The 13,985-nt window shown below is 39.2% G+C and overlaps 1 protein-coding gene across 2 annotated transcripts in view; it reads right to left on the reverse strand.

Annotated features, from left to right (window-relative positions):
- Window positions 1-417: 417 nt before the first annotated feature.
- ANXA3 (annexin A3) overlaps window positions 418-13,985 on the reverse strand; it is a 100,232-nt gene continuing 86,664 nt past the window's right edge. For both annotated transcript variants that reach the window (XM_010384573.2, XM_030915547.1), the window contains 3 exons: window positions 9,914-9,972; window positions 7,080-7,202; window positions 418-812 (listed from right to left, as the gene is read on the reverse strand). In XM_010384573.2, the coding sequence (XP_010382875.1) occupies window positions 753-812; window positions 7,080-7,202; window positions 9,914-9,972 (242 nt within the window). In that variant the 3' untranslated portion in view covers window positions 418-752. The remainder of the gene's footprint in view (window positions 813-7,079; window positions 7,203-9,913; window positions 9,973-13,985) is intronic.

Raw genomic sequence — 13,985 nt, forward strand, 5'->3', positions numbered from 1 at the left:
CACTCAAAGATAGCATGAGGGATTCTTTAAATGCATAGTTTTGCCAACTCAAGAGAAAAGGAAACCTTAGAGGCTTGATTCTAAATGCCCATTCTGGGAAAGTAGTATTTAGCATGAAGCAACCATAATTCATGCTTGCCATTCAGACAGGAAGTGGTTAGATTAATCCTTCAGCAGATGTTTCTGAAAGCTGAAATAACTTCTCATGCATTGCCACTCCTATAGCTTGATCACAACTAGAAAGGGTAGGCCAGGTCACATACATCTTCATCTTATTCGTTTCTTAAAGAAAAGTGTGATTAACAAGGTGATAAACTGAAGCAGTAACAGCTTCTATATAGAAACATGTTTTAAAATATTAGTTGTTGGCACCAGGCATCAAACAATGTTGGCAAGCTCTGAAAGCAAACAAACAAATTACTTTTAACAAAAGCAACAATTTTTATTATCTTGCTTTATATTCAATGGATTAGAACTATAAAAAGATTCTTACTTTGTAAGCAGAAATATAAGTTGGATAGTATTTGCAGATCCTTAATACCATTTTAAATTTCATTTATGACCTGCTACATTATAAATGAGATGCTCTAAAATAATAATCGTTTTTGTTGTTGTTATAGAACAATGAGAATTTCTGTTAGGAACACAGGTTACTGTTTACATTTGCTTGTTCTCTTAAATAGTATGAGAAAGAAGTAAGGTGGAGCTGTTGGGAAAGCCCATCGTGGACCTTGGGAGATTATCTTCTTGGTTCAGTCATCTCCACCACAGATTTTTAAGAGTGTGATTTCATAGTCTCCAGAAGTATCCGACTGCAAAGAACAAAATAAATGAAGAACAAACATAGTATAAATAATGGGAGACCATAAATGAAACAAATCCTATAGCACTAGGGAATTCACCTGGGTGTGAGACTCATGAGCTATACCATTTAGTAAAATGTACCTGCAATTCCATCATTCATTCATACCTGAGTGTAATTATGTTCTGACCAGCATCTTCTTCACAGTGAATAACATTTAGATTCTTCTTGATATATTGCAGTTACATTTCAATTTGGGTTTAATAAAATAAGATTGCATCACTTACATAACATCAATTTCTAAAAAAACTTCAAAAGATTATAGTTTTAATAATATTTATCAAACACTTGCTATTCAAAAGGCTTAATGTGTATTAGCTACTTTAACCCTTTTAAAAGCTCTCTGCAATGGATACTATACATATCCCCCATTTAACAGATAAGTAAAATGAGAAAAACAGATTAGGAAACTTGCACCAAATCTTATCGAGAATAAGTGACAAAAGCAGGATTTGAATCCCTGTATCCTGGCTCCTTAATACCCTGCTACACTGCCTGACTTAGGAAAGTGAAATGAACCACATTTTTAAAGAATATGTTTGTCAGTTCCTTTTCCCAAGGCCAACCAAAAATAGATTGTTGTTCAGAAAAGATACTGTGCGAGGTTGAGGTTTAAAGGGCAAAGATACCAAGTTTGTAGCGCAAAAGACTTCATAGGAGGTAAAACTTGGCTTTCAACCTGGATTGTGTAGGATGCTCACATTATTTTTATTGTATTTGAGGCAACCCAATCAGTGAGCACTTTTTATCACTTAAGTTTCATATTTGAAATGGCTGTCACTGGGGTAAATATTACAGTAAGTGGTAATATAAAGGAAGTCTCAGAGAAGGCTCATTTAGTGAAGAAGTTAAGCATTACTTTCATAGTAAGACAGAATAGGCATTTATATATATTGTTCTTTTTTCTTTATTTCTTGTTCATTTGTCTGTTTCACAAAATATATGACTCAATATTCTTCGTTTTTATATAGATTTTAGTTCTTATGTTATTGGTTTTCCTGTCTTGCTCTGCAATAGCAGATCTGACAAGTCAACAATGCTCCAGCTTTGTATTAAAAGAGCTCCTTCTAGACATCTCTGATCAGAATTTTAAACAATTAGGCCTTCTACCAGTTAGTCAAGGAAACACATCCAAGTAGCTCAAAGTATATTTCATACCACTAATGACTTACTTGACCTCTCCCCATGTCTTACATGGCTCAAAGACATCTCAAACTCAACACATGTAAAGCCAAACTCATAAACTTCCCCCAACTCCCCAAAAAGAAAAGTAAAAAAACCCTAAAACCCGATCCTCTTGCAAGGAATGGCCCCACTATCTGTTTTCCAAGTTAGGAACTTGAGTGTCATCCTTGCTACCTTCCTTTCCTCACACCAAGATATTATACCAAGTCCCTTAAGTTTTAGCTCCTAAATATCCTTTGATCTCTTCTTATTCTCCAGAATGAGAAGATCTCACAGGGATCTTTTCATGATCCTGATACTAACTCTTCAAGAGCTCATGCCCAGAACTCTTCAATGGCTTCCCCTTACTCTTTTTTTTTTTTTTTTGAGACAGAGTATCGCTCTGCCCCCAGGCTGGAGTGCAGTGGCCGGATCTCAGCTCACTGCAAGCTCCGCCTCCCGGGTTCACGCCATTCTCCTGCCTCAGCCTCCCAGTAGCTGGGACTACATGCGCCCGCCACCTCGCCCCAGCTAATTTTTTTGTATTTTTAGTAGAGACGGGGTTTCACCGTGTTAGTCAGGATGGTTTCGACCTCCTGACCTCGTGATCCGCCCGCCTCGGCCTCCCAAAGTGCTGGGATTACAGGCTTGAGCCACCGCGCCCGGCCTGCTTCCCCTTACTCTTAAGCTAAAGCCAAAATTCCTTAAACATTGCCAAAAAGATCGTGCATGATCTGGCCCCTACATCCTCATTTTTCATTGTGCTTCCTCCACCATGAGGCCTTTCTATTTGTCATTTCTTCTATTAGAATGTTCTATTGGCTCCCTTACCTCCATAACTTTGGCCTTATTAATATCTACTTATTTTCCAGATCTGAATCATGCCTTTCTTATAGAAGCCTTTCCTGTAAGTCACGTCCTCCTATTATAGGATCTTTTAGCACAATGTCGCTTTCCTTTACATTAAACATAGTTGTAATTCCATAAGGGCAGAAAATGTCTTCCTCCACCCCATCCCTTTGCTTATAATTATAATCCTGAGCCTAGCACATAATATGAATTTGATAAATATTTTTAATTGAATGAATGAATTCACTGATCTCAAAGCTCTCTTTCAACTGAACTCATCTTGCTACTTGGATTTTATTTCTCAATATTCCCCAAGGTAGACCCTCTAATCAAACAAGTGGCTTATTACTTCTTTCCCTCTTGCCTCTTCCCATACCTGTTTCTAGAGCATTTACCTTTAAGACCCTACTGACCTGGGGTCTTAAAGGTAAATGCTCCAGCAGAGTACCTGGCCCATAGGAGACACTCAACACATGCTTGTTGACTTGAAAGGCAGGCTCAAGACCCATTTCTCTAACCCCAAACGTCTTTTCTTCTCAATTCCGATACTACTAGCTCTATACTCAACAATCTAGTATCTAATTGTACGTTGTTTCAATTATTATCTTCTAATTGTTTCTTTATACCTACCTCAGGTCTCCACATAGATTATGAGTTGATTGTGAGTGGCTACTATATTTTCCAATAAAAAACTTGGAATTGTGCTATATATTAAGTAAATACAGAATCTGTCCACCAAGGAAAACTACCAAAAAACATGATTTCATCTAAATTTTCCATAATATCTTCTTAATAAGTAATAAGAGGTACACACTGGTTTTCACCTCTGTTCTTCCTTGTCTTCTCCTTTCCACCAGTCACCCCCTGAGAAAGGTGTCAATGGACAGAGAAATGTCTAAACAATGGGTAGAAGGAAGAAGACAGGCAGGATTACAGGCTGAGATAATATGCAAAAATGGAACTCTACCCCATGAATTTCAAAAGCAACCATCTAAAAAGATCCTGTTCATCAATAGCAAAACTACAATGAGATTACTTAATAATATATGTTAGGTGGTAGAAATAAAGAAATCTTATATTATTTCAAATTGCAAACTGAAGTTTTCAGTGATGGATTTTTCTTTTCTATCAACTACAAATAGCTTAAATGTTTTCTAATACAATAAGCCTCAATTACCCAGACCATTGGGGAATGGAGAGCCACTGGTCAATTTAATTTTCTGGTTTGATGAGGGTGAACTGAAAGCCCTCTTTATGTCTCAACCTTGTTACTGACAATCTTTAGAAAATGTGTGAGTCTATTTTTCTGCCTTAGTAGCTACAATATGGTTAACGTTATTGAATCTTTCTCTGATGATTGAAACTATTGTGATGTGTCAGGACTGATTCAAACACAATTGAGTGTGAGTAGTTGATGCAATTTGTGCTAAGCCCCAGGCACAGTCTGAGAACTGCCTTTTTGAGTAAGTTCCTGATTTCAACTTATTCATGCATCTCAGCATCTCTTTCTGTAAAAGTTTAGTGCAAAAACAAAAACTCTGATTAAAAAGAGAGGGAGAGATTTTAGTGAATGAATCTAGTTAACTGATTGATGTTCATTCATTCATTCATTCATTCATTCATAAGCCATTTGTAAAGTCAGAGGTAGGAACCTTCCCAAGATAGCTGCAGAAAGACCCAGGCTAATATTTGTGCCTGGTCAAGGGTGGCTATTGTGGGTAGGGCCATAGTGAAGGTTGGACCAAAGACTCCAGCTGCTGGCAGTGACACTGGAATGTGGTCTAAACCAGGTGTCCCCCAGGGGCCATCGCTGGGTGTAAGCTCCCTCACAAAGGTAGGGCTCCAGCCTTGTAGGGGCTTGAGAGAGGGTGCTGCTGGGGAGCTACCCAGGATGTCCATGGTGCATAATGATCCACAGCTTAGGGTATCTAATCAGCATGGACTCCATTCCCAGTTTTGGACCCTCAGTGCTCAGAGCAAACACTCTCTGCTTGGCTGCTGCTTCCCTCTTCATCCTGGATCGCCATCTAGGCCCCAACTCTCAGCTTAGACCTTGGAGACTGCACCTGGGTCCAACACTCTCTAGTGCTGATTTCCTCAAGACATTCAAGGGTAGATGGAGCAGCAAAGAGATGGAGAGGTCTGCATAGTCTGCAAGTCCTCTGTGAAGGCAGCCCTAACCCTATCTTTTCCCCTGGTCAGTGTGGCCTTGGAGGCGAGGCCTGCGGATTGCTCCACTCACCAACCTCAGCTTACACTTTGTTCCAGGGAGCCAGCTTGGACGAACACTCTCTATCACTCATTTCCTAGAGACTCTCATAGGTGGTCTGGAGCACGGAGGTAGAAAAGTAAATCAATGGAAGGCTGCTGAGCAGGTGCGGGGCTAGCCCCTTAGTTCACCACTAACTAGTTGCCATCTTCCTGTTGGGACTATGACTTTTGAACCATAAGCTTAAGGTACAGAAGCTTCTTGTACAATTTGTCAGCCTTACTGCCTTATTAATTCAAATAATTTGTAACTTATTTGAAGTTTCTATGTATAATATATCAACTGAGATCTGAAAACAATGAAAATGGGTTTCATGCTTTAAAACAGAAAGGAAGGAGCCCATTTTAGGAAGATGCTCATCCAGAATGAAAGAAACAGAAGGGACTAGATATTTTTAAAAAATAAAAAAACTGTAAAAGATTGATAAATTTAATTAAACAAGATGTGCACCCTCTGCTTGGAAAAAAATACATTCAGCCAAGTCAAAGGACAAAGAACAGACTGGGAAATATGACCTGACAAAAGGCTAATCTACCTTATGTGTAAAAGGTCTTAGAAACTGACCAAAAAGAACAAAAACCCAAAAGAATATGGACAAAGAATGTAAAAAGACAGATCACAGAAAGAGAAATACAAATGTTATTTAAAACATGAAAATATACTCAGTCTCACTTTTTTTTTTTTTTTTTTTTTTTTTTTTTTGAGGCGGAGTCTCGCTCTGTCGCCCAGACTGGAGTGCAGTGGCCAGATCTCAGCTCACTGCAAGCTCCGCCTCCCGGGTTCACGCCATTCTCCTGCCTCAGCCTCCCGAGTAGCTGGGACTACAGGCGCCCGCCACCTCGCCCAGCTAGTTTTTGTATTTTTAGTAGAGACGGGGTTTCACCGTGTTAGCCAGGATGGTCTCGATCTCCTGACCTCGTGATCCGCCCGTCTCGGCCTCCCAAAGTGCTGGGATTACAGGCTTGAGCCACCGCGCCCGGCCCAGTCTCACTTATACTAAGAAAAATGTATATTACAACTACACTGAGATACAGTTCCTCACCTATCAGACTATGAAAACCCAAAAGTTTACCTATAGTCCCAGCTACTTGGAGGCTAAGGCAGGAGGATTGATTGAGCCTAGGAGTTCTAGGCTACAATGTATTATGATCACACCTGTGAACAGCCACTGCACTTCAGCCTGGGCAACAGAGCAAGACCCCATCTCTAAAAAATGTTTTAAAAACCCAAAAGTTTGAAAATACCCTCTGTGCCAAGGCTACAGAGAAAGAAGGACTCATACATTCCTCATAGAATTGCAAAATGGAATTCAATTGGTAGTATTTGTCAAAATTTTAAATGCATTTACATCTGTCTAAGCAATCCTACTTCTGAGAATTCATAAAGATACATTAGTACCTGATGAAGTTGTGTATGCATTATACAACATTGTTTCTAATAGCAATAAACTGGAAGCCTGTTTGCTGTGGTGGGTACAAATACACAAACAATGGAATGATATACAGCTGTTAAATAAAATGAGAAAGTTTCCTATATACTGAAATGAGAAGCACTCTAAGCTGCAGAACCATGCTGTCTCATGTAAAACAGAGAGGAAATTTAAAATACATATTTTTCTGTTCTTACATTGTCATAAAGACTGAAATAAATACAAACAGTACAGTATAAAAACAATTTGCATATGTAATTCACAGAAGAAGAAAAATTAGTGGCCAGTATACCTAAAAAAATATTGAATGTCTATTATATGCCTGGGATTTTAGAGCTGAAAATGAAGGACACTGCTGCTACTGTTTTAAGCTCAGACAACACATGTATGCATTGACAAGGAGCGAGAAATCTAAGTCATATATCTTTATATTTTAAGGAATATCTGAGTAAGGAGATGGGTAGAGAAGGGCAAAATATGTTTTGCTTATTTAAAAGTAGACTTACTTTAATTGCTGAATACAGGGAATAGCCATAATGCTTCTTGAACTCTATTCGAATGTCCAAAAGGTCAATTTCTGATCTGGACACCATTATTCGGTTCAGAGTAAACTCATCAGTTCCAGCACCCTGTTAAGAAATGCAGGTGTTCACAATACAAATGTCATTGGTCACAAAGCAACATAGAGATTTACATTTATAAGAATCAGATAATGGTGTGCAAAATATTCAACTACAGTGATTCCTTTTCATTTATTATCAAGCTCATCATTCATTATTCAAGAAATATTTGTTGAGCACCTACTCTGTGCCAGCATCATGCTAAATGCTGCAAAACAGAGATGAGATATCCATGTTAAGTTTCCAGTTTTGTAAAGAATACAGGCAAGAAAGTAAGCCATTGCACAACAGTCTGACATGTTGAAAATATTGGGTACCATGGGAGCATACTTCAGGGGGGCCTAAGAAAGATTAGGGATTAGGAAAAGTCTGAGAAAGTGACATTTAAGCAAGGACTAAACAGTCAACAAGGGGAAGGAGTAGGTTCATGCAGGGAGGATAGAAAGGTCCTGTAGAGGAAATAGCAGGTGTGAAGGTTTAGGGCAAGAAAGAATGCCACGTTCAAGGATACATAAGTAACAAATAGGGATAACAAGAAAAGTGTCTGGAAAGGCCAGACCTTGTTAACCATGAAATGAAATTCTGACTTTATCCTAAGTGTAGAGAGCTACTGTAATATTTTAAACATGAGAATGTTGAGATCAGATCAAATTCGTGGTTTCAGAAAATCACTTTGACTGCAGTATGAGAAACAGATTGCAAGGTAGGAGTAGAATGAAGATAAGGGAGTAAGACTGAGGCTTTGAGACTCATCTTGAGGAGACTGAGTAATTAAGGAAAGAGATGACGATAGCCATCCCTAGAATAAAGGCAGTAGGGATAGAGAAAATGGGAAGATTTGAGAGTTTCTTATGTAAATGGATTGACAAAACATAATGATGTATCACTACAGGATAATGAAAAAGAGAGATAGTGTAAAATTTCTAGCTGAGCAGTTAGGTGGATTTTGACCTAATGATGGCCAACATACTAAATGATATTCCATTCATCTATGTCCAGCAAATGCTTATGAGCATCGACTATAGCCAGGCATTATTCCATGTGCTGTGCATATGGTGGTGAACAGAACAGATTATATCTCTGTCTGCATCGACCTTATGTTCTAGTAGATGGAGACAGACAGTAAAGCAAATTAACTATTGCTTAAGTAAATAGTGATCAGAAATATGAAGAAAACAAAGCTGGAAATGGCATGGAGAGTGATTGAAAGGGAACCAACTGGCCTGGTATAGTTAGGGGAGACCTCTCTCAGGAGGAGAGCTGAGACCTGAAAGATGAGAAGGAGTCAGCTAGAAAAAGATCTGGAGGAGGAGCATTCCAGAGAAGGAATGGATGCAAAGACTATGATGTGAGAATAGACTTGCCACAGCTGAGGAATAGAAAGAAGCCTGGGGTGGCCGAGGCATAGTCAACAAGGCTGGAGAGTAATGCTACGACTTCAGAGAGTTGGGCAAATTCCTGTTGGGGCCATTCTCTGGGATGACTGAACAGGGGAAGGGGAGCAGATCTGGGGCTGGGCAACTTGAGGGAAAGGATGTGTTCACTTGGGATACAACTTTGAAAGTACATGCGGGACTGCAGAAAATGGCCAGTAAAGAGATCGAGGTAAGCATCTTCTGTGCACAAGGCCCTGGCCTAGGGTCTGAGGATAAACAAGAGCCTGTACTCATGGAGCTCATCATCTGGCAGTAAAGACAGACAAGCAAACACAGGGTTACAGCATCATTAAAGGCCGCCAACTCAGCTGGGTTTATTTTAAGTAAGGCAGCTTGAGAGGCCACGGGATCTACTGGGTCTCAAGTTTGAGGTTTGGCATTCTAAAACAAGTTTTACTGCCTGCACTTACTGTGAAGTAGCGAAAATAATGTGGTCAATACTTTTCTGTACCTATCTCTATATGGATTATAATACTATTAACCTATGAGACAAATTAGTAGACAAATTAGCTACTGTAGAAAACTAATCTAAGTGGAAAAGAAATATGACATTCTATCAACATTAAGTCATATTTTTACCTTCTCATTTCTTTTTCTTTTTTTTTTTTTTTTGAGACAGAGTCTCACTCTGTCACCCAGGCTGGAGTGCAGTGGCACAATCTCAGCTCACTGCAACCTCTGCCTCCTGGGTTCAAGCAATTCTCTGCCACAGCCTCCCGAGTAGCTGGGATTACAGGCATCTGCCACCATGCCCAGCTAATTTTTGTATTTTTAGTAGAGACGGGGTTTCACCATGTTGGCTAGGCTGGTCTTGAACTCCTGACCTTATGATCCACCTGCCTGGGCCTCCTAAAGTGCTGGGATTACAGGCGTGAGCCATTGCGCCCGGCCTGTCTTCTCATTTTCTATTTAAAATAGAGGATGAACTTTTAAAATCTAAAATTATATATAAATTTTCATCTTTCATACAAGTGGAATATTAGCATTTACTGAAACTTGTCATATTAGAGAAAATGAGACTGTTTTAGCTAAATACAAATCAAGCTATACCTACTTAGAAAAAAAATTATTTCATAAATCCAAGTCTGTTTATTTTGAAGAGAAAATCAGGTGTCTGTGTAAAGAGTGTATTGTATTATACCTTGATTTGCTGTAATATAATTTATCTTAAAATGTTTAAATTACATTAAAATAACTAATTTTTAAATATTTGCTCTACTATTTGCATACTTCCCCAAGGGAATTAAGGGACGCTAAGAATGCACATGAACTTTCCAGACCAACCTTCAAAGCTCGATGCAGTCTTTCTGCTAAAAAGGCCGGCGTGTTCCTCACACAATGAACTGTCATAAAAAGCAAAGTAATGTTCAGCTCCACGGAATAGAAATTGGGTTAATCTATAGTAAGTAATATGTTTTTTAAAAAGATTCTTTGGACTGTCATACCACTCTACCCCCTCCCCACAACTGGCTTTTACTTGGAATGAAAGAAAGGCTGCTTACCCTGATTTACAAAGCCTTTTAACGTCATATTTGCACAGAACTTTAGCACAGTAATTATCTCCAGCCATGGGGAAAATAAAATTACCTGCCAAAGAAACTCCCACAGCGACTGACTCATCTCTGGATCCCAGACACATCGAACACCTACGCTTTCACTGATAACTCCCTAGGGTGCGACACTGCTCAGCTACTAACATCTCGGGCTACTGATGAACAACTCGGGCCTGACAACTGCAGCGATGTTGCTCCAAATAACTCATTAGGCACGAAGGGGCACTGGAGTTCCATTTAAAAGCAATTTTTCCCATGGAAAGAATTTTCTTTTAAATGACTGGATTAGAATTTATAGGCTGGTTAGAGTGACTCCATTAGAACAAGTACCTGTCATCTAAATTCAGTTGCCTAAAAAAAAAAAAAAAAATACAATCTTCCAATTCTTTATTTTGAAATAACAAGAAAAGCAGAAATAAAACAAGAAAAAGGAAACTGACAAAAATGCAAGACTAAATTATCTTTTAAATAAAATGAAAATAGGAATAGAAAAGTCTGTAGGGAACAAAACCTATTTATAGTAACACAATTATTTTCATAATCGTAAATCTGATCTCTAGGTAGGAATCCAACCAAAAGTGAATGGATTTTATAATGAATTTTGGAGCTCAGAACAAGAATAACTGACTTTCACATCGTGGCTTATAGACTCTCTTAAGGAAAGCTAAAAGACTTTTGGCTTTTGTAAGTGATTTAAGGGAAACAGAAGGAGAAATGTATTAGAAACCCAAACACGGCATTTAGAATAAAACTGTTACATGAAGTTCTCTGACAAGAAACTAGCCATTTAAACTAGTAAACTCACATTAAAGTAAGCCATAATAGCCTGATACAAAATAATGATGCCCATTTTCATCCTATTAAGCTTTTCAGTCACCTCCCTGCCAACTAGATTTGTACAGTCCCTTCATGATCCTTTCTTCCCTTTAGCTTGCCTTCTGCTTTATGTTCTTACCTACTAGATTTGTTCTTTGTATCTGAAAGTTTTGGAAGGTGGCAGTATGTTTTAGTGGGAAGGAGGCTTTACCACCCAGCACCACAGGCAGGGAAGCTTGGGAGTCCGTTAGAGTTAATTACTATGACCAAGTATTCATAATTGCCCATTCCCTACCCTCTTCATTGTCTTGACCACACTTTCATCAGGCCTCTCTCCTCCCACAGGTTCCTGAACTCTGGCTTGCCCCCAGTCCTGAGCAAGCCCTAAAATGCAGAACATGCCTCTGTTGCAGCTTATCTTGAGAGTCCAGCTGTCCACCGCCAGACGTGTTTCCTGTCAATCCCCAATGATCACACCCTCATGCTTGCCCAACATTAAAAGTTGCTGCTAAGACTTTTCTGTTGGATTTTTAAACTTTTGCGCATTTTTTCCCCCTGTCTTTTAGAGACACCCAGCCGAGTCTTGTATGTTTCTGAAATCCACATGTTTTCTCTATTGAAATAGTTTTTCTGAGTAAAGTCTCTCCTTACTTAAGCCTGGATTTGTTTTTATTTGGCAGCTAGTATGCTCCTATTACATGATTCTAAGATGACACAGCTCAGATGGCTTCTCATGTCAAAAACTATGTGTTGACTATTGTATTGGATTCCTCTTGTCACTCAGGCTCTGGTGTAGTGGCACCAACATGGCTCACTGGAGCCTTGACCACCTGGGCTTAAGCACTCCTCCCACCTCAGCCCCTTGAGTAGCTGGGACTACAAGTGTACACCAACCCACCCAGCTAATTTTTTATTTTTTTGTAGAATATTTTAAATAAAGATTAACAATATAAAATGGAAAAAAAATTAACCAGTTCTATCATTGCCACTGGAACAGTCTCAGAATGTTGCTCTATGTTGCCCAGGCTGGTCTTGAACTCCTGGTCTTAAGTGATCCTCCTGCCTCAGCCTCTCAAAGTGATGGGATTATGTGCATGAGCCACCCCACCCAGCCCAGTCTTGCATGTTTCTGAAATCAACGTGTTCTCTCTATTGAAATAGTTTTTCTGAATAAAGCCTCTCCTTACTTAAGGCTGGATTTGTTTTTATTTGGCAGCTAGTATGCTCCTATTACATGATTCTAAGATGACACAGCTCAGGTGGTTTTTCATGTCGAAAACTATGTGTTGACCATTGTATTGGATTCCTTGTGTATGAAATATGCAGAGTAGGCAAATCTATAGAGACAAAAAGTAGATTAATGATTACAGGAGCCAGGGGGTGGGGAGGATTGGAGAGTGACTGTCAATAGTTACAGTGTTTCTTATGGGGCTGATTAAAATGTCCTAAACTTAGATTGTGCTGATGGTTGCAAAACCTTGTGACTATACTAAAAAGCATTGAATTGCACACTTTGAATGGATGAATTTTATGGTATGTAAGTTATATCTCAATAAAAAATTTTAAAGACTGGTTTATTCCAATGGTAGACTGAAACAGAAAATGAAAGTGTGACATATTTTGAACTTCAGTTGAATTATAAGGTCTTTTTTAACATGATAAAATAATGTGTATTATAGCCCAAATGTAATACATAATTCAATGATATATTTCCAACCATGCTCCTTAGCTCAATGAATGAGAGTTTGTACATCTCAATAAAGTTTTTCAAACATTACGGCTTAGCAAGAACACCAAATGAAAAACAGCAGGTAGAATTAATATAAAGATTAACAATATAGGCCGGGGTGGTGGCTCAAGCCTATAATCCCAGCACTTTGGGAGGCTGAGGTGGGTGGATCACTTGAGGTCAGGAGTTTGAGACCAGCATGGTCAACAAGGTGAAACCCTGTCTCTACTAAAAATACAAACATTAGCCAGGTGTGGTGGCATGTGCCTGTAATCCCAGCTACTTGGGAGGCTAGAGGCACAAGAACCAGTTGAACCCAGAAGGTGGAGATTGCAGTGACCTGAGATTGCACCACTGTACTCCAGCTTGGGTGACAGAGCGAGACTTCATCACACACCAAAAAAGAAAAAAAGATTGACAATATAAAATGGAAAAAAAAATTAATCAGTTGTATCATTACCACTGGAACAGTCTGAGAACTAATTATGAAGACTGATCTCAATTCTACTTTTTTAATTGAAGAAGAAAGTTTTCCCTTTCTTAGCCTCCTCAGCCTATCTTTTAGCAATTCAGAGTCAACAGTGAGCTGAGATTGTGCCACTGCACCGTAGCCTGGGTGCCAGAGACTCCATCTCAAAAAAAAAAAAAAAAAAAAAAAAAAAAGAAAGAAAGAAAAGAAAGCCACTGATATCTTTCATAAATAACCAAATATGGTAGATTACCAAACTGGCTTAGGTCTTAGTTGCGTATGTGTGTGTGTGTGTGTGTGTAAGTGTGTGTGGTTTTTTATAAAGAGACAAGGTCTTGCTATGTTGCCCAAGCTGGCCTTGAACTCCTGGGCTCCAATAATCCTTCTACCTCAGCCTCCCAAGTAGATAAGACCACAGGTGCATGCCACGGTGCCTTGCCTATGTCTCAGTTTTCAACAAAGCTCAATAAAAATGACAGTAGAAATAAAATATTTCAGCTCTCAAGAAGTCTACAAGCTAAACACGGTCATAAGACAAATACAAACTTAAAAAGCAAAGTAAGATTTGAAAAGATGGCTGGATGTGGTAGCTCACACCTGTAATCCCAACACTTTGGGAGGCTGAGGTGGGTGGATTGCTCGAGCTTAGGAGTTCACGACCAGCCTGGGCAACATGATGAAACCCCATCTCTACAAAAAATACAAAAATAGCTGGGCCAGGTGGTGCATGCCTGTAGTCTCAGCTACTTGGGAGGCTGAGGTGGGAGGACTGCTTGAGCCTGGGAGGTT

Source organism: Rhinopithecus roxellana, chromosome 2 (assembly GCF_007565055.1).
Source record: "Rhinopithecus roxellana isolate Shanxi Qingling chromosome 2, ASM756505v1, whole genome shotgun sequence".
Lineage (NCBI taxonomy): Eukaryota > Metazoa > Chordata > Mammalia > Primates > Cercopithecidae > Rhinopithecus > Rhinopithecus roxellana.